The sequence below is a fragment of the Falco naumanni genome, chromosome 17, assembly GCF_017639655.2.
Source record: "Falco naumanni isolate bFalNau1 chromosome 17, bFalNau1.pat, whole genome shotgun sequence".
NCBI lineage: Eukaryota > Metazoa > Chordata > Aves > Falconiformes > Falconidae > Falco > Falco naumanni.
This window is the reverse complement of record NC_054070.1, coordinates 5,402,220-5,422,803: the sequence shown is the minus strand read 5'-3', so window position 1 is coordinate 5,422,803 and position 20,584 is coordinate 5,402,220. Positions and strand designations below refer to the sequence as shown.

The following is a 20,584-nucleotide window of genomic DNA, read 5'->3' as shown; positions in this document are numbered from 1 at the left end:
ATAAGGCTATGCACACAAAAGAGCTTTTATCTGCCTCAAGGTTAGCTTTTTCCCTGCTATGGGTTAGTTAGGCTAATAGTTTGCCGCCACTTGTTCCAGCCTTAAGACTGTTTGTATCTCTTTGTCCTCCAAATCTTTAGCTAATCATCCTTTAGGCCAACTTGTTCCCTGCCTGGCCCTTCTCCCCCACCAGCCTTCTCTACAGCAGACTCAGCTCTCCCAGTCCTCACCCCTTCCCAGCTCCTATTTCCTCCTTGGAAAAGCAAGGCTTGGCGTGACTCTCAGCCACCGGGACCCTAAGCAAGTGCCAGCCCCACGGTGACACATGCCCAGAGGCGTTCTAGTCCTTACAGTCATCTGCTGTTGTCTGCTGGAGACCAGAGGCTGAGGCCAGCTCCAGAGCAGGCATATCCCAGGCTGGCTCTGGTGAAGGTACAGAAGTCAGAGGCTGAGCCCAGGTGAATGACAGTGAGCTGGGACTGCTGGGCTAAGCCAGCCCAGGCGGCTGCCCCCTGGGGAAGGAGATTTCCTACCCATTTGCAAGTTCAAGCTTAAAGCACCAGGATTCTGCCTGCGATACCTGACAGACTTACAAGCAACTTCTTCAAAGGCAACACCCCATTTTTCGAGCCCTCCCGCAACCTGCGAGGGGCCCTGCACCATCACAGCCTGGCAGCCACCCCCAGACAGCAGCAGCCTGAAGAGCTCGGAGCAGGGGAAACGCCACCCAAGCTAAGGTGGAGAGAGCAGTAGCTTACTCCAGCAGCCCTGGGCCACGGGCGAGGCAAAAGCAGCAGCCAGCCAGCACCACACGCGGTCCCAGCGTCCTGAGCCATTTGCACAGAGGCAGGTCAGGGATCGCCCCCCTCGTAGGCAGGCTGGAGGATGGAAGCTCAGGAAACCAGGAGCAGAGAACCCAGCTCTTGCTGCTGCCCCATTGGTAGAGCAGCTGTGTGAGCTCTGGGAGCAATCACCCCCGTCATTGCGTACAGCCATGCAGAGCACCAGGGCCCCGCTCCTGCCCTGGCAGCAGCACGGGTGCGAGCGGCAGCCTCTGCACGCCTCCCTGGGAGCGATTCCTGCCGGGGCTTGGGGGTGACGGCGAGCCCAGACCTTTGACACGCAGCACCTCAGCTCCTCCAGCCCCGCAACCGCAGCCCCGCTCTGGGCACTCGCTTCCCCCGCGCCTGGGGCAGCCCTGCGAGGGGGCTGCGCGCCCCTCGGGGTCCCGGTCCCCCCGCACGCAGCCAGCGCGATCCCCGCTGCCATGTGGATGCCGCAGGCGGGACCCTCTGTGCGCTGCGGGACCCGGGGCGAGGCTCTCCCCGAACTGGGCACGGGGCGATGGTGCCATGCCGTGCCGTGCCGTGCCGTGCCTTACCGGAGCCGCCCCCGCCCCCGCCCCGCTCCCCCGCTCCGGGAGGGCGGTCCCGCAGCGCTTGCGGCCCCTTTCGCTTTCGTTTCCCCCTGCGGGGCCAGCCCCGACGCGGCTCAGCCCAGCCCAGCCCAGCCCAGCCCGACACTGCGCACCTCGGCACGGCTCCGCACGGCACAGTTCGGCTCTGCCATGCCGCGGTTCAGCTTGGCGGAGGCCCGGCGGTGGGGACATCAGTTCGTGCAGTTCCTGCAGGACACGGGCCGGGAGCAGGAAAGCCGGCGGGACACGCTGCGGGGCATCTACAACCAGGAGTTTCGGAGCAGGTGAGAGCCCTTGGCCGGACCCCGGCAGCACTGCCTGGGATGGACACCCGGCCAGCATCATCCATCGCCCTCCCAGGCCAGCATCATCCATTCCCCGGCCAGCACTGCCCATTCCCCCAGCCAGCACTGCCAGTACCTGGCCAGCATCACCAGTCCCCAGCCAGCATTGCCGGGGCTTTGCATGGGGTGTCAAGCCAGCTCCAGCCATCAGCTGGGTGTGAGGGTAGCACTGGGGAGCCAGTGTGGTCTTCAGGGGCTCTCCCTCATCGCCTGCCTGGGGGCGATGGAGGAGCATGTGCTTTCTGAGCAGCAAGGACCACTTGGACGAGTTAAATGCAGAGGCTCCGCTCCCTGCAGGCATGGAGAGGACAGAGCAGCATTGCTGGGGCAGCCGTGTCATGCTGGGCTGTCGGTGCAGTGTGGGGCAGAGCTGCCTCTCCAGACACCAGCCTGGCATGCTCCCAGGCCCCCCCATCTCAGCACAGCCCTGCTGAGATGTTTCCCAGCTGCATGGGCCCCTCAGCAGCTGCCTGGGCTCGCCTTGGACAGCCACTCACTGCCTGCCACGCTCCCCATCTCACCCTGCTGACACTGGTCACGCTGGCCCTTGTGCAATGTCACTACTGTTAATTATTGGCAAAGGCGGGATTCAGCCCATTGGCAAGCTGCGGGACATGCCCGAGGGTGTGGGAGGAGGAACCAGGTGAGGCATCACTGCCAGAAGCAAAGTGGCCGTGCCTTGGAGGAGCCCCCATCTGTGCCAGCTCAGCCCCTGGGGCTGTGCAGGTAGCTGACCCCTCTGGACAGCGTCTTTGTCGAGGATCTTGGGATAAGGATGCGTCCCTGCCCTGCTGACACTTGTGCAGGGACAGGGACTGCATAGCTGTTGGGGCCAGTGATGCTGTGGCACAGCTGAAATGGCCATGGCACAGCTGGAACAACATGCCACAGCATGGAGCTGCTGGAGCAGCCTACAGGGATGTAAGATTTGCAGGGGCCAGTGGAAAGCCCCAGTCCTCCTCCCTCTCCCAGCGCAGAGAGGAGCCACCGAGTGCCCCTCACCCCAGCCTCAGTGCCCTGCTTCACCTTCCCTCCCTCCTTGCCTCCTCTCAGCTGCTTGTGCCCCCCGCAGCCGAGCTGGGCTCTCCCTTGTCTGTGCAGGACTGATACAAAAATACCCAACTTCTCCTGCATCTTGTACGCGCTGAGAGTGACCCATCAGGTGCAGGTGCATGGGGAGTCGGTGCACTTCAAGAAGGTGAGGGAGGCCCCAGGCTGGGGCAGCACAGCAGCTCCTGCACCCACTGGGACTGGCTCTGTGGGAGCTCCCAGCCCTGGCAGAACCCTGGGGGCACACTGATGCTGGTGGCTTCTTGCAGGAGAAGAGGCGTGTGGTGGTGGCAGACCAGTACCGGAGTCCCAGGACAAACACAAAGGCAGCGTCTGCATCTGCCTCAGGGCAGCAGCCCAGCTCCAGTCCACAAGTGCCCCAGAGCCGTGCCAAGAAGTGGTATGACCAGCAGCACCCTGCCCCGGCATGGCCCTGGGGATCCCCCACACCAGCAGGGAAAGTCTGACCCTCCCTTCCCACAGGGCCGAGTTAATCCGCGGGAAGCATGGGGTAGAGATCATCTCGGAGCACGACCAGGGCAACGGACAGATCCGCTTCCCGGTGGTGCGTGGCAAGCCCTGCTTGGCCTCTGTCCTGGTGCAGAACCATGGGACGGAGGCTGTGACACTGTGGCGGTGCCAGCCACGCCAGCCATCACGAGAGCTCTCCTTCACCGATGAGCAAGGGGTGACACAGGGCCAGTCCCTGCTGCTGCACCCAGGTAGGGCCCCGGCCCCTGGCCCGCACCCTGCCCCGCTGGAGGAGGTGCAGGACCCAACTCTCACCTCTTTGCCTTGCAGGCGGCACATACCCCATCCAGGTGCAGTGCCTGAGCACCTGCAACGGGTTCTTCCGCATCGTGGTGGTCTTCGAGTTCACCAAGGAGCCGAATGAGCACTTCAGCATCGGGCGCTGCATTGCTGCTGTTGCTGAGAGCCAGCTGGCCAAGGACCTGGGACCCTCAGCACCTTTCCAGTCTTACCAGGCCAGTCTCCAGCACCCTGTCACCATCATCACTGAGGACGGTGTCCCCCCTGACAGGTATGTGGCAGGGTCACCTGCGGCCATCCTGTGCAGAGGGCCCCAGCCTATTCTCCAGCTGGGACAATGCTCAGCTCCTTGGGATCTAGCTGTCCGGCACCCTGGGACAGTGCTTCATCCCCGCATGATGGCTGGTGACAGCAGGGTTGGGGACGCCCTGCTTGTGGGGTCCATGGGTGGTTTCAGCCCAGCGTGAGCCCAACCCTGCAGTCCTTGTGGCACTGCTGTCCCCTCCCCCCAGCTCCCTGAAAAACGAACTGGAGAGGGAAATCCCTCTGGCTATCTACCACTACCCAAAGAGCCTCAAGGACACCATCCTGCTCGGTCCCAGCGCCAGTGCCAGCTCCAGCTGGGCTGCCATGCAGTGAGTGCCAAGGGGTGGGGGCATGCTGCCCAGCCCTTCACCTCCCACCCGCTGCCCCTTGGCCAGGGTGTCCCTGGGGCACGATGACATCCCTGCTGCCTGCAGGTCGCTGCTGGAAGCCCCCTTGCAGGCTGAGAACTACAAGCAGAAGTTCCAGCTGCTGCTGCACCTGGAGGAGATCCAGATGGAGGTGGACATCCGACGCTACGACATGCAGGATGTGCCCATGGTGCAGGACAGGACGCTGCTGGTCCTCAATGTGCGTAGGGAGAGCCCGGGGGGGCGGAAGGGGTGCCGGGGCTCTCGGCGTGCTTGGCATCACGCTGGCTGTTCGGCACAGGTGCCTGGTGTGGCCGAGAACCGCCCGTCTGTGCTCAAGGGGGACCACCTCTTTGCCCACCTGAGCAGTGAGCGGGACTGCTCCCCGCTTGTCCAGTACAAGGGCTACGTGCACAGCGTGGAGCTGGAGAAGGTCAGGCTGGGCTTCTCCTCCAAGTGAGTGGCGTCCAGCCCCGGCTGGGCTGGCAGGGCCCTGGCAGCCCCACTGGGATGCACTGAAGGCCGGGTGTGGGCTGGGAAGGGCCGAGGAAGGCAGGGGGGAGCATCCCTATGCCCTGCTGACACTGCTCCTTCCCAGGCTGCTGAAGAAGTTTGTGAACAATCTGAGATTCGATGTGACCTTCACCTTCAGCCGGCTGCCGCTGCAGGTCCAGCACCGGGCTGCAGCCCTGGCCATGCAGCGTGGCTTGTCCAGCCTCCTCTTCCCCTCTGCCTCCTGCCACAAGTCCCTCTTCCCAGGCACCTTCCAGCCCCGGTGAGTCCCCGTGCCTGTGGCGCAGGACGGGACCGACAGGGACAGGAGGGGATGGGGACCTGGCACGCTCAGCCTCTGCTGCCACAGGTGGTTTGACCGCAAGCTGCAAGCAAACGAGGAGCAGTGCAGAGCTGTGATGCACATCGTGACGGGGATGTCCAGGCCAGCCCCATACCTCATTTTTGGCCCCCCTGGGACAGGCAAGACGGTCACAGTGGTAGAAGCCATCAAGCAGGTGAGCAGCCAGTGCTCAGGTCCAGTCCTGGGCATTGCTGCCCACCCTGGCCCGTGGGGCTCGGTGCTGTCACCCTATCCTCTCACCTAGGTATGGACGTGCTTCAAGGATGCCCACATCTTGGCCTGCAGCCCTTCCAACAGTGCCGCAGACCTGCTGTGCCAGCGCCTGATCAAGGACATTGCTCCCCGGTACATCTACAGGCTCATCGCCAGCTCCAGAAGCTACCATGAGGTGCCCGCCGATATCAGGGTAGGTCCCTGCCCCTCCATCCAGGCACCATGCTGCATGTCTGGGCTGACGGTTCCCAGCGAGAGCAGGATCCTGCCGAACACCTCTGGTTTAGCCCTGCTGCAACTGGGATGACAAGCAGAGCTGCTACGTGTACCTGAGCAAGGAGCACCTGGGGCGCTACCGGATCCTCATCACCACGCTGGTGACAGCAGGAAGGTTGGAGGACCAGGGATTGTCCCCACTGCCCATAGTGGGTGGACCCAGGGGCTGCCCTGCAGCCAGGCTGTGAGGGCAGCCTGGTGGGGTGTGGTGGGGAGAAGGTGTGGGGGAGAGTGGGCAGCAGAGGGGACGCTTCCTCTGCAGGAGGGTGGGGGTGAAGGTGAGGAGAGGAAGGATGGCCAGCCAGGGCAGGGATGCTGAGGCAGCCTCACTCCACCTCTCCCCTAGGCTGGCATCAGCCAACTTCCCCCCAGGGTTTTTCTCCCACGTCTTCATTGATGAGTGCGGCCAGGCGGTAGAGCCAGAGAGTGTGGTTGCTATCGCAGGTGAGTGGCTGCCATCTCAGGGACCAGCGTCTCTGCGTGGCCTGGGGACCCCCCTGTCCCTCACTCAGCTCTCCCTCTGCCCAGGGCTCCTGACTGCCATGGACCCAGAGACCAACCCCAATGGGGGGCAGCTGGTGCTGGCAGGAGACCCCCAGCAGCTGGGCCCCGTCCTGAGGTCACCGCTATCCATCAAGCATGGCTTGGGTGAGTGGGGAGAGGGATGGAAGTGCTGCCAGCGCCCAGGGGCTGAGCAGCCTTGCGGGGAGCCACGGGGTCTCGCTGGGTGCAGGCACCTCGCTGTTGGAGAGGCTGATGCTGCACAACCCCCTGTACAAGAGGTCGAGTGGAGGATACAACCCCCAGTTCGTCACCAAACTGCTCTGGAACTACAGGTGGGGACGGGGCCAGCATGGGGGTGGGCGCAGGTGGGGATGGGGCTGCTCTGCTGCGTGTGGCTTGATGCAAGACCTGTGCGTGCATCCCGGGCTCCCCAGAGCCTCATAGTGCCCCAGCTGGTGTGGGAGATGGGAGCTCACCCACCATTCTGGATGCACGGCACCCAGCAGGGTGCTGGGGCTGCGTGGTACATGCCCTGGGCACCGTCCTGCCTCTGCCAGGTCCCACGAAGCCATCCTCAGGATCCCCAATGAGCTCTTCTATGACAGTGAGCTGAAGGCCTGTGAGAGCATCGAGCTTGACGTCCGGAGTCTGTATTGTGCCTGGGAGGAGCTTCCCAAAAAAGTGAGGGGTGCAGCAGTGAGGGGGCCCATGGGGGAGCCCTGAGCTGTGGGCAGAGCAGAGCCCAACGCTCTTCATCGCCAGGGCTTCCCCATCATCTTCCATGGGGTTTGTGGGGAAGACCGGAGAGAAGCCAAGAGCCCCTCGTTCTTCAACACGGCTGAGATTGAGGTGCTGGTCCACTACCTCAAGAAGCTGCTGCAGAGCCGGGGCAAGGGGGGCTGCCCCAGCGTCTCACCCAAGGACATCGGCATCATCTCTCCCTACAGGAAGCAGGTGAGGGGCACGGCTCTGCGGGCCGGGGACAGGCAGAGACCTCCCAGGGGGCAGCGGCACTGGGATGGTGGGCAGCCCCGGGGCTGGCACTTGAGGATGGCTCCATGGCAGCTGGGCTGTGCTGCATGCTTCCCCCCAGGTGGAGAAGATCCGGAAAGCCATCACCTCCCTGGACCCCACCCTGCGGTCACTGCCAGACATCAGCCTGCTGAAGGTATGGTCCTGGGTGCCGGGGAGAGGAGCCCACCCTGCCATGGGCAGAGGGACCCCCACCAGCCCCAGCCTGGGGGTGCTCCCCAGACACTCACCTGCTGTCCCTGACACAGGTGGGCTCCGTGGAGGAGTTCCAAGGCCAGGAGCGGTGCATCATCCTCATCTCCACTGTGCGCAGCTGCAGTGAATACCTCCAGCTTGACCAGGACTTCAAGCTGGGCTTCCTCAAGAACCCCAAGGTACTGTGCTGCCTGAGCAGACCCCTTTCCCTCAGCACTCCCCCCTCCTCCCCAGTGTCCTGCAGGCAGATAGAGCTGCTCTGGGTGCTCAGCACCCCAGCGGAGCTGCCTGTGGCTGGGAGGGGCTGGCGAGGGGGCTGAGAAGCGCTGCTGCACGGTAAAGCCCTCGCTCTTCTTACCTTTTCAGAGGTTCAACGTGGCCATCACCAGGGCCAAGGCTCTGCTGATCGTGGTGGGTAACCCGGCCGTGCTCAGCAAGGACCAGCACTGGCAGAGGTCAGCCTTGCCCAGCTGCACCTGGCCCCCTCCCCAGGCGATGCTCTGGAGCACCTGCCTGCCCTTCCCTGCTGCCTGCAGACAGTGCCTGGCCGTGCCCAGCACTACAGAGCCAGCAAGGCCAGCGCAGGCAGGGAGGCCAGCGCGGGCAGCAATGCCACTGGCACCTGCTGCCCATGCTCCCCTCGCTCTGTGCCCGCAGGTTCCTCAGGTACTGCAAGGAGGAGGGTGGCTACACAGGCTACCCTTACGAGGACGAGAGCCCGGCAGAGGACACCCTCACCGCTGACCTCCACGCGCTGCACCTCAGCAATTAGCAGCCAGGTGAGCAGGGCTGGGAGCTGCCAGTGGAGCCCCGGGGGAGCAAGGTGAGGAGCGGCACAGCTGGACGGGCTGCATCAGCACCCCGGGGGGCAGCGGGGCCGGGGATGAGCCAAGGTAGAGTTTCATGTGCAAGGGACCCTGGGAGGCTTCTCCTGCAGCAAGTGCAACAGGACTTAGGATGGGCTCTTGCTTTGGGGCTGCCTGTCCCCTCCTGAATCAGGGGGCAGCTCTGCCATGGGGTTTCTCTGTAGGAAACCCATCTGGGAAAGGAGGAGAAGCCCTGTGGAGCTCCAGCACCCCTTGGCCTGCACCTGGCCTGAAGCAGCTGCCTGCTCTCCCCCTGCCTCACTCCCGGGGTGCCCAGTGCACCATGCATCCCTGTGGGGATGGGGCTGAGCCCAAGGGGCAGGGGGGTCCTGCCAGCCAAGAGCCCTGGCACAGACTGTGGGGCAGCCACCTCTCTCTCCTTGCAGAGCGGGACCGTGCCAGTGCTCGACTGGAATCACTCTCCATTTTAAGGTTTTCGATACAGTTGTGGAAAGCTAATTCTTTGTGACTGGTCTCACCAGTCAGTGACTGGCTTAAGCACAACTCCAGCCTCCAAAGAGCATCCTGGGGTGTGCAGGGGAGCTCAGCGCTGCTGCAGTGGGTGACTGGGGCTCAGGCACAGGGTGGCTCGGCTCCTCGGCCCAAGAGCTGGCATGGCTGTGCAGCCACACTTCATTTTGTTTCCCTGCAATAAACATTTAGAGAAAAATGGTGTATTGAAGTCAAGTTCTGGGCCCTGCCACTGCAGCTGGGGCTGCCGGAGCAGGGACAGGCTTGCTGCAGCCCTCCCTGACCTGCTCCAAGATGGTTAAAGAGGAGGGATGGCTCCAGCAGTGACTGCAGCACCTGTTGCACCAGGGACTGGGTACAACTAGGAAACTCCTGCCCAGCCCTTCCCACATAAGCTGCTCCCTGGGCCTTACCCAAGCGCATGGCGACAAGCCCTGATCCCCCACCAGGGGCTGAACCAAGAGGGGCTGGGGGCCAAGCAAGCCCCCACCCTGCAGCGCATGGACCCAGTCCCCAGGCAGCAGCTTGGACCAGCACAGGGCACAAAGGACAGCCAGAAGGATGCAACACAAGCTGAGTTAAATTACTAAAATACCAGTTTGCATTTATTCTCCCAATTACGCAGTTCAGTTTACCGATGCTAAGTCCGTGACCCGTGCAGACTGGAAGAAGGTGTTACTGGCAGAGCTGGGCAGAGCACTGGTCCTGGGAGCAGAGCGCTTCTGGCAGCAGCCAAGCCCAGCTCCCTGCAGCAGCGGCTGAGCCTGGCTCTGCACACAGACTGGGCTGAAAGCTGCCCTGGGCAAGTCTGTATACAGCTGGTGTGCGCTGCCCGCACGGCCCAGGGGAGTGGGCAGAGCACCTCGAGGGCACAGCAGACCCCACGTGTGAGCTGCGGGCAGCAGCCAGCAGCACCTCCTGCTTCTGCAGCACCTGCCTGGAGCTGGGGAGGGAGAGCGAACACCGTGGCAATTCCCATGGGAGAGGCAAAACCAGGGTGAGCGGTACAAAAACGGGGTGACACAGGGAGCTACGCAAATGCCCGGCCCATAGAGAGCAGTGGGTACGGAAGGCACTGGCCCCTCATGGCCCCGCAGCCTCGCAGGGACACCTGCAGGCTTGGGCAGCAGCTCTGGTGCAGAGGGTTCGGGGCAGGTACTGGCACCACGAGGTCCATCTGCCAGCACTCCCTCCCCGCACGGTGCGGGCAGCAGGGTGCCGGCGCAGGCAGCTGCCTCCTGGCCCGCCGGGCTGCTCACAGCAGCGGGCAGCCTCTGCGCTTCTTGTTCTTCCGAACCTGCAGCCCAGCGCGGGTGGCCATCTCGAAGACCTCCCGCACACCCTCCTTCGTCTTGGCAGAGCACTCAAGGTAGCCGAAGGCATTGATCCTGTTGGCCATGTCCCTCCCCTCCTCTGGCTTCACCGGCTCCTAGAAAACATTAAAAAGAGGATTTGAAAACTTCACCAGAAAACAGCAGCAAAAGCGCAGTGAGTGCCCTTGGGGCCTCCAGCCCCCAGCACCGGGATGCAGCACGGGGAGAGGCAGGTCGCCAGCAGAACAGCGGGACCCCGGGGCTGCCCTCACCTGCTTCATCTTTGCCAGCTCCCGCCGCGTGTGCTCGTCATTCCGCAGGTCCTTCTTGTTCCCCACCAGGATGATGGGCACGTTGGGGCAGAAGTGCTTCACCTCTGGTGTCCACTTCTCAGGGATGTTCTCTGCAAGCAACACACACGGACCCCTCTGAGCTGAGGGGCTGCTCCCTCCCAGCCTCCTCGCAGCCCCAGGAACCAGCACCAGGCTTTTCCCATAAGAAAGCAGGGAAAGCTTGCCCTGCAGCATCCTCCTCTCCCACCACCTCCACCAAGCCTGCAAGTTCCCTGCATTTTTCTGGAGCACACACAAAGCCAGGAGATGGAAGGGAGGGACTGGCATCCCCCAGAGGGGCAGCACGGGGGCTTTCCAGACCCCAAGGGGTTTAGCAGCAGCACCCAATCCTGTGGGAGCCCCAGGTCCCCCCCTTGCTCCCCACTCCCTACCGAGGCTATCTGGGCTGTCAATAGAAAAGCACATGAGGATAACGTCTGTGTCCGGGTAGGAGAGGGGCCGCAGCCTGTCGTAGTCCTCCTGTCCCGCTGTGTCCCACAGGGCCAGCTCCACCTGGGAAGGGAGAGTGACACAGCTCAGCAGCTTGCAGACAGCTCGGCGGGCCAGGAGCAAGCAGGTTTCTCTTCCTCAGTTCTAGTTACAATATTCCTTAAACTGGGGCAGGTTCAGGGTGACCCAGAAACGCAGGACCCGTGGGGCTCCCCCAAGCACTGCAGGTGAATTCGAGCTGCACGGACCGACCCATGCGGCAGCGCTGGCTGATGGCACTGACAGGGCAGGAGCGAGGGGACGGGAGCAGCTCCAGCACCCTGCAACTGCCCTTACCTGCTTCCCGTCTACCTCTATGTCAGCAATGTAGTTCTCGAACACAGTGGGCACGTAGACCTCAGGGAACTGGTCCTTGCTGAACACGATCAGCAGACACGTCTTTCCACAGGCACCATCTCCCACAATCACCAGCTTCTTCCTGATGGCTGCCATTGCTGCGGGGACAAGAGCAGGTGAGAGGACAGAGCAGCCATGGGCAGCCCATGCTCCTGGCCCCCCGTGCCCCAAAACCTTTCAAACGACTGCCCGGGAGGGCACTGGGCACGGACACCCGGGCACACCTGGCATGAGCAGCTGGTGACTGCCAGGACAGAGGCTCTCCCAGCCCAGCCAGGTACACCTCCACGCACGCACCAGCTCACAGGCACTGCAAGATCCAGCCTGACTGGAACCATTTATATCCTGCAGCCACAGCCAGGAGAATTGACACCCCGATGCCCCAGCCATGGTGAGGGCTGGCGGCTGCACACAGGGACCTTGTGCAAGACAATGAACCCACCCCACCGAGCAGCCAGGCTCCCGCCCCTGCCATCCAACCCCAGGAAAATGGGATTTTTGACAACCTTAGTCTCACACACACACACACATTTTATTTAAGATTATGAATTCTTCAGGGCAGAAACTGTACTCCGAGTTTCACTCAAGCATGCTCACCAGCTCCCCAGTTATCCCATCAGCAGCTGGAACTTGCCAAACCGATCTCTAGGAGGTCCGAGCGAGCATGACTTGCACGCCTGGCACCTGGCACTGGGCTGGCCCCATCCCAGCTTATTTGACAAAGGAGTCTTTGCCACACAACCGCGGAGATCCAACACTGGCAATGGCAGCAGCAGAAGCTGCCAGCTATCACTCAGCAAACAGCTGAAACCTCACAGTACAGCAGGCTGCTTTCTGCCCCAAGTAAAACTCTGCCTTTGCATCCTTGAGTTTCAAAAGGAGATTACAGCTGAGCCTGAGAATCACCCAGGAAAATGCCACAAAATGCCTGCTGTGGTGTCTGAACAAGGCACAAGAAAATCAGTCCTGGTGGGATCACATCCTTCCCTGACCTCAGGCCCAAAATCTCTTTCCCATCCCCAGCTTCCCAGATGCTTCAGTCCAAAAAGCCTGACCCACTCCTTACGTACCTTCGGCACATCACCAGCTCCCTGTCCCTGCAGAAATCCTGGGCAAGACACACACTGACAGCTCAGGGTTTAATCCCTGGAAAGGCACACGCTGGTCTGTGGGCTGGGGGAAATTGTAGGTGACCAGCAAACCGCTCACAAAGGCAGGGATGCTCCATGTCCTCCAGCCAGCCCTGCCCCTCTCCGAACCCACTCTGCCCAGGGCAGCAGGACTGGAAGGGGCAGTTCTGCGGGAAGGACACCTACAGCAATGCACCGAGCTGGGAGCAGATCGCGCTGGGAAAACCTATCGGGCACTGACACCGCTGCCGGGGCAATCACACCCGCACCCTTCGCCAACAGAAAAGGGAGGAAAAGAGAAAAGCCCGAGTAAGGCTGCATCATAATTAGCTGCAAGTGAAGGATTAAGAAATTAAGACTCAGCGGCTGACTTGCATTTCAAAAGCAGGCTGAAGGGAGCTCCTCTCCTCTGCATACTTAGCCGGTCACGGTCATGGTCACGCTAAGCTCCTGCCTGGAGGAAACCTCCCCAGGGCTGTCACATGGGCCCTGGGGAAGTCTCAGGGACCACCCCAGCTCTCACAAACCAAACTGCCCAACCGTGTGGATGGGGCAGAAGAGAGAAAGGTTTCACCCAAACCCATGCCAGCCCCTGCCAGGTTACAAGCACTTTGCCTCACAAGATGAAGCAGGAATGGTTTGTGGCTGCTGAGTGCCACAGAGCAATTAATAAAAATAGTAAACCAGCACTTGTTAAGTGAGAAAAGCAAGGATGAAGGGCCACATCTGGCAGGAGCCGGCACTCCTCAACCAGGAGCCTCGGCATAAAGTGCACATCCCAGTGGAGCAGCATACCTATATAAAGGGTGAGCACATCTGTGCAACACTGAAGTTGAATAAAAAACTTGAAGTGCCCAAAGGGTCCCACTGCCAGGGGCTGAGCACAGAGGGGAACCCCCCCAGCACAGCTCCTGTTCCCTTTCCTCATGTCCTCCTGCTCCTGCCTGTCCCAGCTGGGCCAGGAACACCCAGGGCCCCTCACATGGGCAGCCGGCCAGGAGCTTATCCTCAGGAGACGTGACATTTGTGTTACAGAGGCAGATAAAAGGGCTGGAGGAGCCTGCTGTCTCCTGCCCCCATGAGAAGGGCAAGTTGTCAGGGACAGTGTAACCCTGAGAACACAAGAAATGCATCCCCCATTGCAACCATCCTTCTCACCTGACCAAAGGCTCGTCCTCTCTCCAGCCATCATCTCCACAGCACAGTAAAAGGAGAGCTCATGGGCAAAAAAGTCTATTTACTAACACAGAAACTCCTTTGCCCACAGCAACATGTGATCTGCTGCTTTGCAGCTCTGTATCTCGGAGATGAATGGAGGAAGAAAGGTGGTGTGGGTAACACCGCTATCTAATCCACCCAACGCAGGAGACACAACTGCAGCGTGAGGAACAGAGGACGCCTGGGGAGATAAACACCTGCGCCCAGACAGACACCAGGATCTGCCTGTGTCCAGTCTGCCTGACATCGGACCTAAAACAAGACCACCTCACGGCTGCCAGCTCCCCTGCACCCGCATGCTGTCCCGCGAGGACGATGGCAGATGCTCCAAACCGAGCAGCACTGCCGCACCCAGCGCTCCTTCCCACGGCCTCCACCATCCACCCTGACCTGGGATGGCTCTGGGCCCCGACAGCTCCCAAGCCCTGTGTGATGCCAAGCGGTGACTCAGCAGGCAGAGGCACCGTCCCCACCCAAAATCTCAGCACAATTCATTCCATTACTCACAAAAGCCATCCAGAAATAGCCCATTACTAATCCAGAGCTGGCATGCAAAGGCGAGTGGGGCAAGGAGGCTGTGAGCACTGTGTGCCTCGGCGACCGGCCGGGTGCCCCCATCTGTGCCCTCACCCTACAAGCCAGCCGGTGCAGCACCAACGCCACCGGCTGCCGGCACTCTGTGCGGGGAGGGACTAGCTCCTCTGCCAGGGGATGCTGTCACTCAGCAGGATGAGGCCGGTCCCTGGGACAGGGGAGCCTGACGCAAAGGGCTCTGCACTGTTCCCAGATTGCAAGCAGATAAAAGAGAGTGGAAAATGTGAAGACAAGTTGAGGAGGATAGCTTTATACAGCTGCTGGCAGGCCAAACAATTAAAAGGACACAGTCACCCACATCAAGACATGGAAATTCAGATTTTAAACTCTGCCAAGTGTTAACCACCCCAAGTTACAGCAAAGACCGCCCAGCCACGCTGGCAATCCAACCCAGCCCGTGCAGCAACCGCGGGTTTTGAGCGTGAGCAGCGCTTGAGGTGCCTCACTGGGAGACGCCTTCGCATCTGTGTTCACAGAGATAACAAAAGGGAGCAGCAACTTTGTGCCGGCATCTCCCACAGAGCGGCACTGCCAAACCCCGCAGGCTCCTGCCCAGCCCTGCACCCTGCTGCGGGCAGGCTGGGGCCACCCCAGGACGGCCACGGGCTTAGTGCTCACCACTGGGGCCGGCACCAGCCTAATCCTGAGCAGGCATCTTATTCATCACACCAAGAAATTGCAAAATGAAACCAAATCACTCTGTTCTGCTTTCCAAGCAGCTAATCTAAAGCCATCACCATAAAACCAGCCAGGGCTTCAGGGCAGCCCTTGTGTCATTGGCCTCGCCCAGCTTCGTGCCTCAAAATGTGAGGTTCTTGCTGAGCAGGAAACAGGGAATTCCTCTGGCAGCAGGATGAGTCCATCATCCAGTGTCTGCTACGGGCTCTCAGGAAATGGCAGAGAAAGATATTAACACTTTGAAGCAGGACTCCAAGTAGGGGGCAAAATCTTTCAATGAACCTCCTTGGCAAGGCGCGAGCCACCCCCCCACACACACACCACACACCCCCAGCCAACAGAGGGGTTTTGTTCTACAGCAGAAATTCCCAGGCGCTGCTGATGACAGCCCCACCCGGCCAGACCTGTCACACCACTTATCAGCAAAACCAGCCGAATTTCTGTTCTGCCCACAGCCCTGGCTGGAGGCATAACCCCGAAGCCTGGGCAGGGCTGAGCTGGCAGGGATGGAGCCATGCTGGGAGCAGCCCTTTCACAGGGACACCCCCTTCACAGGGACACCCTCAGTGCTGCCAGCATGGCAGGGCCAGCTCCCCACTGCCCCCCAGCCCAGCAGCCATCCGGCTCCAAACAAAATCTCCTTGTCCAGAAAGAGCACCTTGTCCAGGAGAGCAGAGCAAGGAGGAGCATCAAAGCTCCAGGCACCGCTTGTGCAGCCACTAGGATTGCCCTGGGGATCTTCATGGCCAGAGATGGGAGAACAGACCTGGGGCTGGTGTTCCTGCCTTGCACAGCAGCCACCAAGCATCTCCTTCCAGGCTGCCTGTCGGAAGATTAGCAAATACGCCTTTGCCCCAGCAGCTCTGTGGTTGCTCCCCTGAGACCAGAGGCTCAGGGAACAAGCAGCCTGCTGTCACCCCAAAGCCCAGGCACCCACCCGGACCCCCTGGCAGTGCAACACAACCACAGAAGGAAAACCACCTCTCTTGAACAGACCAACATTTTCCTGATATTGCTGTGTCTTCAGCTCTACTAAACTTTAAAGCATTCAAGTGCTCGGTTGGACTGTTTCAGTTTAACTCCTGTTTGGGAAGGAGCTGGGCTAACATGGCACAGACCGGGCTCAAGGCTACAACAGCCACGAGGCACGCAACTGGATTTCAAAAACGCCAAAACGCATGCCTTCGGTCCAGGTTGTGCAACCTGAAATACAGACGAGACCTAAGGCAGCTCGCAGCATCCAGAAAGCACAGAACACTAGCAGGGAACACAGAAAATGTTTTCTAACCAGTGCAGCCAAGCACAGGCTGTCTCCACTTCTAAACATGGCTCTGTGTGTGCACAGGGCTGCTGCCACCACCCGAGCGAGCCAGGCGAGGGCACCTTGGGACAGGACCCCGGCGAGGTGCTGCTGGGCAAACAAGAGCTGCTTTGGACAGCCCTGGGCCACCACAGACACTGCCAGAGTCCCAGAGGCTGGGGGCACGGGGGTCCCTCCCCCGGACCCCCTTGGGAGCAGCTCTCCTCCCACCTCACCAACATGTCACAGCTTGGATCAGCACAAGCAGGGAGCCCACCAAGGTGTATGTCAAGGCTACAGCTGTCCCCAGGTTCAAGTAATTGCAAGGGCATGGAAGGTGTTTGGGCATGGGATGGCAGAGGGACAAGGTTCTTTGCATGAATTCCCAGCAGAAAGCCCTGCAGTGCTGTTTCACAACAGAAACATTTTTAGTTGGTAGCACTTGTTGGCACAACTGGAGCAATGAAAAAGAAAATAAACTTCCAAATTAAAATCTGACAGGTTCGCCCATCAAGGGGAACTTAATTTTCTGAGATATCTAAACCATGACCAAGGTAGCACAGGACAAGTATCTTGGCAAGTGTCTCGGGTATCTGAGGGACTCTCATACCGAAGCAGAAAAAAGTTCCTAAAAGGCTTGAAGCAAAGAGCAATGCCAGAGGGAAAGGCAACAGCCCGGGCAGAACTTGGGCTCTGAGCTCCTTCCTGGCAGATTGCAGCTTCGAGACGATCAAAGCGGCGCTGGTTTTGGCACAGCAGCATCTGCAATTTCGTGCTCACACAGCCCCCCGGCAGGCCAAGCTGGGCATTTCTGTGTAGCACAGAGGAGACCAGCCTCCAGCCCTCACTCACGCCAACAACCATCGCTGACACCCAGAGCACAACCCACACCTACTGGCAACACCGGCTCCCACTGCTCCAAGCCTCCCCATCCTGCCCCACCGTTGCCAAAACTACCCGGCACTGAGGAAAGCATCTGTATTTACCCCTGGGAAAGCCGCGTGAAGCCTTAACACCTAGACTTGCCACATCCAAATGGTGAGCTCAAACTCAGCTTACCAATTTTCTTCTAAAATTATGAGTTATTCTCTGGGCACAATCAGCAGCCTGGGTTAAAGCATGTTCTAGCACAGCAGCAAAGGGCAACTGTCCCAACCCAGACCCGGAGCAGAGCAGCCAAGCTGGCTTGTTTTCTTTGCTAAATCCCACAAAAACATCCAGAAGCAAAACAGAGAAAAGGACTTGGAACAGAAGAATTTGAAAGCCTTAACAAAGCTTGAACCACAAATGCTTGAGCTTTGTGGGAAAACACTGCCTGCCTTTTCCAAAGGACATCATGCCACGTTCTTATTTTACCTCCCACAGAAATGACAGCCTTCCCAGACTCACAGCAGTACAAGTGTCTTGCTGAAAGCTTCAAATAACATGCCACAATCTCAGCAGATGCCTGTACTCATGCAATGCCTGACTGCTGCTGCCCCAGGGCCAATCAATATTTGCTAATACATTCCTTACTTTTCATGTCAATACGCCTCTCCAGTGTAAACAGCAAGTTAGGAGGTGAGCCTGGTTAAACGCTCCTGATAACCTGTTGGAAGACAGTGACTTGGCTTATTTTCCCTGGAGAAGCTGTAGCTGTCAGGAACATGGATTCAATTTAAAGCCCGTAAAATCTCACACGGTCTCTACCTACACTACTTGTAGCTGGGAAGGAGGAGCTGAACATAAATTGAAGCTGTTGGGACAGCTAAAGGCGCTTGGCAAAATGAAAATAAAATGCAACTGGTCTCAGCAAAACACAGCTAGAGCCGCTACCTTCCTGTCTCCGGTTTCACGAGGGGAATTGCTGGGGATGCGGCAGAGCTGCTGCCTGGCCCGGGTGGCTCAGCTGGGTCCCGGCTCCCAGCGCATCCCTGTGCCGATGCCCGGCGGAGCAGCCCGAGATCACGCTGCTCTTTCCCCGCGGGTGTCGAGAGGCTGAAGCTGGGCTGAGGGGCCCTGGCGGCCGCTGGGAAGGTTTGGCTGCGGACTGTTAGTGCTGGAACGGGCCACGCAGTCATGCTTTTGGAATGCTCCCTGCTTCTAAGACATTACACAATTATTTCTCCTCCCCGCAAGCCCCCCTAATATAAACGTTTAAAAATGAGCTCAGCAGTAAGCAAAGGGAACTTTTTTCCTTTTTCTGAAGAAAACACAGAGCAGCCGCTCCACAAGCGAGGCCGTGCATGGGGATGCTGCTGGAGCAGGGGCAGTGGAGAGGGACGGCGGGACGGGGCAGCAGCTCCTGGGCTCTCACCCTAGCCTGGCCCTGTCAGTCACGGGCTGGGAGGCAGTGGGGAGCCCTGTCTGGGCAGCATCCACGAGTCGGGACCACCCTTGGGGGATGACTCGCGGTGGCCGAACTGCCGCTGACACATCCCCACCCCACAGGCAGGGACCCCCATCCCATCCCTGGCACACCCATCCCATCCTGGTTCCCGTCCCGCTGTGCTCCACCCAGCCTGGCTGGGGCACCCACCCCCCATGCCCGGCTGCCCCAGCAGTGCCCCAGAGCCCACCCCAGCACTGACACCACACCCCACCAGTAGCCCCAGATCCCACCAGTAACCCCACACCCCAGTTCCCGCAGACCCGAGCTCTGACCCCACCCCATATCAGTGCCAGTAACTCCAGACCCCAGTTCCCCCAGACCCCAGCTCTGACCTCACACTCCACTAGCACCAGTAACTCCAGACCCCACCAGTAACCCCAAACCCCACCAGTTCCCCCAGATCCCAGCTCCGACCCCACACCTTACCAGTACCGGTAACCCCAGACCCCACCAGTAACCCCAGACCCCTGTAACCCCACATCCCACCAGTAACCCCAGTCCCCAGCACCGGCCCCGGTCCGGTCCGGTCCTGTCCCGTCCCGCCCCCAGTGCCCCCAGCGCCCGGCCCCGCACCCCGAGCGCAGCCCGCACCTCTCTCCGCCGCGGCCCCGGGCGCGGTCCCGGTGCGGGTCCCAGCTCCGGCCTCGGCCCCGCAGCGCGGCTCCGCCGGCACCGCCCCGTCCGGGGGCCGCCCGCCGAGGGCGGGGCGGGAGCGCCGAGCCCGGCCGAGCCGAGCCGTGCTCAGCCCGCAGCCCCCCTCCCGGCGCCGGGGACCCCCGGGCGCCGATCCCAGCCCGGCCCCGAGCCGCCGGGAGGGGCGGCAGCCGCGGCCTCCGCCAGCCCGGGCGCCCCCAGCGGCTTTTCCCGGGGGGGCGCCCGCCGGCAGGCAGGGACCGGGCCGCTGGACAGGCTGAGCGGCCGCTCCCACCCGCCCTTCCAGGGAGGGCCCCCCACGCTTTGCCCCCTATCCAGCCGTCCCCATCGGAGCACGCCTTTGCCCCCGTGAGCGTTACTGGGGGCAGCCCAAAGCCGTCGCTAGCCGGGGACGGCAGATGCCAGCGAGCGCCAGCACCCGAACCCCATCGCACCCCCCTGCAACCCCTCGCGCTGCCCAGTCGGCTCCTTGTCCCCAGGAAAGGCCCCGTTCCCCACCGTAACAGGCACAGCGGAGCTGCGAAGGACATGCCCAGTCCCCAGGGTCTTGTCTCCCCTCCGCAGGGGCACTGGCAGAGGGGGTCTGTGACCCGTCGGACCCCGCACCGAGATGACCCCAGTGCCGCAGGCAGGGGCTCCGGCTCTCCTTGCCTACCACGGGAGGACGGGTGGCTGCTCCCCCTGCGACGCCCCAGCTGCAGGGCTGAGTCCCTGTCACGCAGCCAGGGAAAGGCAGCCCCAGGGTCCTGGCCCAGACCCAGGCTCATAAACTGCTGCTATTTTAAGGGCTCGGAGACAATTTTTCTTAATTTATCAAGCCCCAGGCCAGGAGCTGGTTCCAAAGGAAATGTTTCCTTAGTGAAAAAAGGGAACTACAGAGGAAGCTTTAAATGCAGCCTCTGCCTCCTCGCCTTACCCAGCAGCTCCCAAGCAGTGACCTGGAAAAGCAGAGCCAGTCCTCAGCCACCAGCACAAAGAACATTGTGCCAGGGGAAGAGGGCTGTGCGAACAAGTAGGGGGGGCTGGAGGTGTGGGGAAAACATGTGTGAGCATCAGGAGCACAAGGGTAACAGTCAGGGGGACCCGGGACAGCAGGGATGCCTAGAGGCAGGGGAAGCTGCTGCTGGGATGCCTGAACACCAGGAGAGGGGTCCTGCCTGCCTAACAGTCCCATCCATGGGAGCCATAACCTGCAGAGCTGTGTCCCCATCCACAGCCCACCCGTTCCTGAAGGAGGGACCCCATGGGCAGGAAAACCATTAGCCTTTCCTCCCCTCCCATCCCTGCCTGTGCCCTGGCACTGCCTACACCAGGGAGCAGCTGGGGGGGGCCAGGCTGACGCCTGCTGGTTTTCAGTCCCCATCCAAGCCCAATGCAGCGCTCAGCAGCCAGGTTGTGGTTTGGGTTAATGACCCACCCTGCGACCCTTCCCCACCAGGCTGGCCATTGCCACTGTCCCCCAGCCTGCTGTGGGGAGCT

The 20,584-nt window shown here is 60.9% G+C and overlaps 2 protein-coding genes across 6 annotated transcripts; one reads left to right on the top strand and one right to left on the bottom strand.

Annotated features, from left to right (window-relative positions):
* The first annotated feature begins 1,252 nt into the window (after positions 1 to 1,252).
* On the top strand, positions 1,253 to 8,868 carry MOV10 (Mov10 RISC complex RNA helicase). Of its 2 annotated transcripts, none has more exons than XM_040616781.1 (22): positions 1,253 to 1,701; positions 2,863 to 2,959; positions 3,081 to 3,211; positions 3,295 to 3,533; positions 3,613 to 3,853; positions 4,095 to 4,217; positions 4,323 to 4,476; positions 4,558 to 4,712; positions 4,855 to 5,031; positions 5,119 to 5,266; positions 5,357 to 5,518; positions 5,613 to 5,716; positions 5,948 to 6,045; positions 6,130 to 6,249; positions 6,335 to 6,437; positions 6,663 to 6,786; positions 6,868 to 7,059; positions 7,199 to 7,273; positions 7,386 to 7,511; positions 7,699 to 7,787; positions 7,990 to 8,111; positions 8,585 to 8,868. In XM_040616781.1, the coding sequence occupies exons 1-21, from the start codon at positions 1,268 to 1,270 to the stop codon at positions 8,102 to 8,104; spliced, it is 3,207 nt and encodes a 1,068-aa protein (XP_040472715.1). In that variant the 5' UTR covers positions 1,253 to 1,267; the 3' UTR covers positions 8,105 to 8,111; positions 8,585 to 8,868. The 2 variants fall into 2 exon arrangements, with proteins under 2 accessions (XP_040472715.1, XP_040472714.1); XM_040616780.1 differs by having other exon boundaries at positions 8,363 to 8,868.
* A 379-nt stretch (positions 8,869 to 9,247) lies between these two features.
* On the bottom strand, positions 9,248 to 19,169 carry RHOC (ras homolog family member C). 4 transcript variants are annotated; one of them, XM_040616783.1, is made up of 7 exons: positions 19,043 to 19,155; positions 17,596 to 17,668; positions 15,439 to 15,603; positions 11,101 to 11,258; positions 10,707 to 10,827; positions 10,255 to 10,385; positions 9,248 to 10,098 (listed from the first exon to the last, which is right to left on the bottom strand). In XM_040616783.1, the coding sequence occupies exons 4-7, from the start codon at positions 11,254 to 11,256 to the stop codon at positions 9,925 to 9,927; spliced, it is 582 nt and encodes a 193-aa protein (XP_040472717.1). In that variant the 5' UTR covers positions 11,257 to 11,258; positions 15,439 to 15,603; positions 17,596 to 17,668; positions 19,043 to 19,155; the 3' UTR covers positions 9,248 to 9,924. The 4 variants fall into 4 exon arrangements, with proteins under 4 accessions (XP_040472717.1, XP_040472716.1, XP_040472719.1 ...); XM_040616782.1 differs by lacking the exon at positions 15,439 to 15,603; XM_040616785.1 differs by lacking the exon at positions 17,596 to 17,668 and having other exon boundaries at positions 19,043 to 19,112.
* Between the last annotated feature and the right edge of the window lie 1,415 nt (positions 19,170 to 20,584).

Excerpts from the sequence above, each read along its gene's own strand:
- MOV10 (XM_040616781.1), top strand. The coding sequence starts at position 1,268 with ATGTGGATGCCGCAGGCGGGACCCTCTGTGCGCTGCGGGACCCGGGGC. Across the intron at positions 3,534-3,612 it reads GTCCCTGCTGCTGCACCCAG|GCGGCACATACCCCATCCAG; the intron begins GTAGGGCCCCGG and ends TTTGCCTTGCAG. Across the intron at positions 6,250-6,334 it reads ATCCATCAAGCATGGCTTGG|GCACCTCGCTGTTGGAGAGG; the intron begins GTGAGTGGGGAG and ends CGCTGGGTGCAG.
- RHOC (XM_040616782.1), bottom strand. Across the intron at positions 10,386-10,706 it reads TGACAGCCCAGATAGCCTCG|AGAACATCCCTGAGAAGTGG; the intron begins GTAGGGAGTGGG and ends TGTTGCTTGCAG. Across the intron at positions 10,099-10,254 it reads AGCTGGCAAAGATGAAGCAG|GAGCCGGTGAAGCCAGAGGA; the intron begins GTGAGGGCAGCC and ends AATGTTTTCTAG.